Source organism: Oratosquilla oratoria, unplaced genomic scaffold (genome assembly GCF_046742065.1).
Source record: "Oratosquilla oratoria isolate Oo_2021 unplaced genomic scaffold, ASM4674206v1 SCAFFOLD78, whole genome shotgun sequence".
In the NCBI taxonomy this organism is placed as follows: Eukaryota; Metazoa; Arthropoda; class Malacostraca; order Stomatopoda; family Squillidae; genus Oratosquilla; species Oratosquilla oratoria.
This window is the reverse complement of record NW_027467742.1, coordinates 90,001-92,500: the sequence shown is the minus strand read 5'-3', so window position 1 is coordinate 92,500 and position 2,500 is coordinate 90,001. Positions and strand designations below refer to the sequence as shown.

General features: G+C 35.6%; 1 protein-coding gene across 1 annotated transcript in view; it reads right to left on the bottom strand.

Annotated features, from left to right (window-relative positions):
* Hexo1 (beta-hexosaminidase 1) overlaps positions 1–2,500 on the bottom strand; it is an 11,773-nt gene that overhangs the window by 424 nt on the left and 8,849 nt on the right. Inside the window, exon 5 of the mRNA XM_076182678.1 lies at positions 2,130–2,500. This exon is cut by the window's right edge and continues 151 nt beyond it. Coding sequence (XP_076038793.1) covers positions 2,130–2,500 — 371 coding nt within the window. The remainder of the gene's footprint in view (positions 1–2,129) is intronic.

Sequence of the window (2,500 nt, the reverse complement as noted above, 5' to 3'; positions counted from 1 at the left end):
AGAGCGTCATCTTATACCTGTGGGGGCGGGATATATCTGACTAAGCTACTTTGACGTACAGCAAGGGCAGAACGAGGCCATCACCTTTTGTCAGGAGTCCCTCAGGGATTCCTTAATGCTTGCTCATGTGCACGCCATTCGACCAGTCAGACATTAATGATAATAATAACTATTCCTCGAGTTTCACTGACTAGAAACATGGAGCCCTGCAACAGCTGGCAACGCTCCTCAAGCACTCCCATAGATCTGTTTGAGAAGAAACGTTAGACTGCTTTCTGTGTTGTATTAGTGTGGTACCTCTGGCATTGGCTTATCGTTGTAGTAAGGGAGCAGACTCCTGTTACCTGCTTTCCTTATTCGTAAATATGGAAGGAATACAGTCAAAGTTGATTAAGAGAGATCATGGGATCGGTCCGGAGACCGGATGCCAACCTCTCGGGACTGCACCTCCTGATTTAGGTGAGGGTGTTGATGGGTTTTGAGGATGCGTGGAGGGGAGATAGCTCTCCTCCACGTACATCTTACAGGACCGCCATTTGCAGGTAACCATCATCAGTCTTGTTTCAATGATGGAAACACAACATAGAAATTATACGTAGACATAGAAACAGTTAAGAAAATAAACAAAATACAGGGGAATTTGTACATGACACAAAGTATTACGAAAAAAAAATCAGGACCTGGGAAAGTAAAGAACTGTATGATCAGAGAAATAAGCGTACATGCTTTTTGTGTTATCCTCGGCAATTTGCATTTATTATTCCGAACTATGTGTTCTTGTCATTATTTGCACTTCATGTACATTGATTCATTGCCAAATAAAGTCTATCTATCTATCTATCTATCTGAACAGACATAAACGATTTTTCTAATTATCATTAGCCAAGACGGATGAGCTAGAATGTAAAAGTGTGATGACTATTAGCTATTTTTCAGCAACCCACAAACAACTTAAGCGATTAGAATAATCTGTATAACTAGTAACTAAATCACAAAAAAAAAAAAGTATTGTGCCATGGTAACTACTTGAGAATCTAGTTGGCCTTACATCTTAAAGCATGAATATTACCAGTTTCACAAGTTGCCTCATCTAAACTCTAGAGTTCCACAGATCAGCAGCACTCGTAAATAAATAAATAAATAGATAGATAAATAAATTAATAAACAAATAAATAAATAAATAAATAGATAAATAAATGAATAGAAAAAATAGTAAATAAATAAATAAATGAATAAATAAAGAAGCAAGTGAATAAATTAGTAAATAGAAATAAACAAATAAATGAATAAATGAATAAACGAATAAATAAGTAAATTGATAAATGAATAAATGGCTAAATGGATAAATGGATAAATGGATGAATGGATAAACGGATAAAGGGATAAAAGGATAAATGGATAAATGGATAAATGAAAAAACAACAACGAATAAACAAATAAATGGATAAACGGATAAATAAAATAAATGAATAAATGAATAAATGAATAAATGAATAAATGAATAAATGAATAAATGAATAAATGAATAAATGAATAAATGAATAAACGAATAAATGAATAAATTAATAAATGAATAAATGAGTAAATGAATAAATAAATAAATAAATGAATAAATAGATACATGAATGAATGAATAAATGAATAAATCAATAAACTAATTAATTAATTAATTAATTAATTAATTAATTAATTAATTAAATTAATAATGAATGAATTAATGAATAAATGAATAAATAAATAAATAAATAAGATGCAAAAAGATAAGTGAGTAAATAAATGAGGTATAGGTGAGTAGATATATGAACAATTAAATAGACAAAAATAGTACTAATAATAATTAATGATAGTGGTGTAATAGACATATGATTGGATAGATAAAAATAAGATAAACATAAATGAATAAACAAATAGATAAACGCTTGAACTGACTTGTGGGGTAACGGATCAGCCTAAGACTGAGGAAATGCAGAGTCTGAGTAAACAAAAGGAGAACCCCCGGCCGGCACATGCTGGCCGGGATTTGAACTATGAAATGGACGGAATGGGTCGGACCGTGCCTCACACAACTTATGCACAGCGACACACACAACATAGACAACATAGACACACTGCAACATTGGCGCACTTACCCTGGCGTCCAAGTTCTCCGAGTCAGCCTGTTCTGTCCAAAGAGCAGCTTCACCTCCCTTGACCTGGCTTGTATATTGTGCCCCAGCAAGGTCACTGACGATCTTATGAGGACTGTTGTCGTAGACGGCTTGCCACCCCTTGTAGGGCGAGCACCAGTTGTTGCCCTCGCCGACCCAGGCACCAAAACCACAGTCCAGGTACCAGGCGTCGTAGTTACTCATGATAACGTCAAAGCCTTCCTTGACCAGCTCGGCAATGAGGGGATCTTTACCCGTGGTCCAGATCTGGATGATGTAGCGTTTGTTGTCCAGGTACTGCCCCACGCGACCCTCTTCCGTCAAATGAGAAGTCCAGATGACTCCAGGAACCT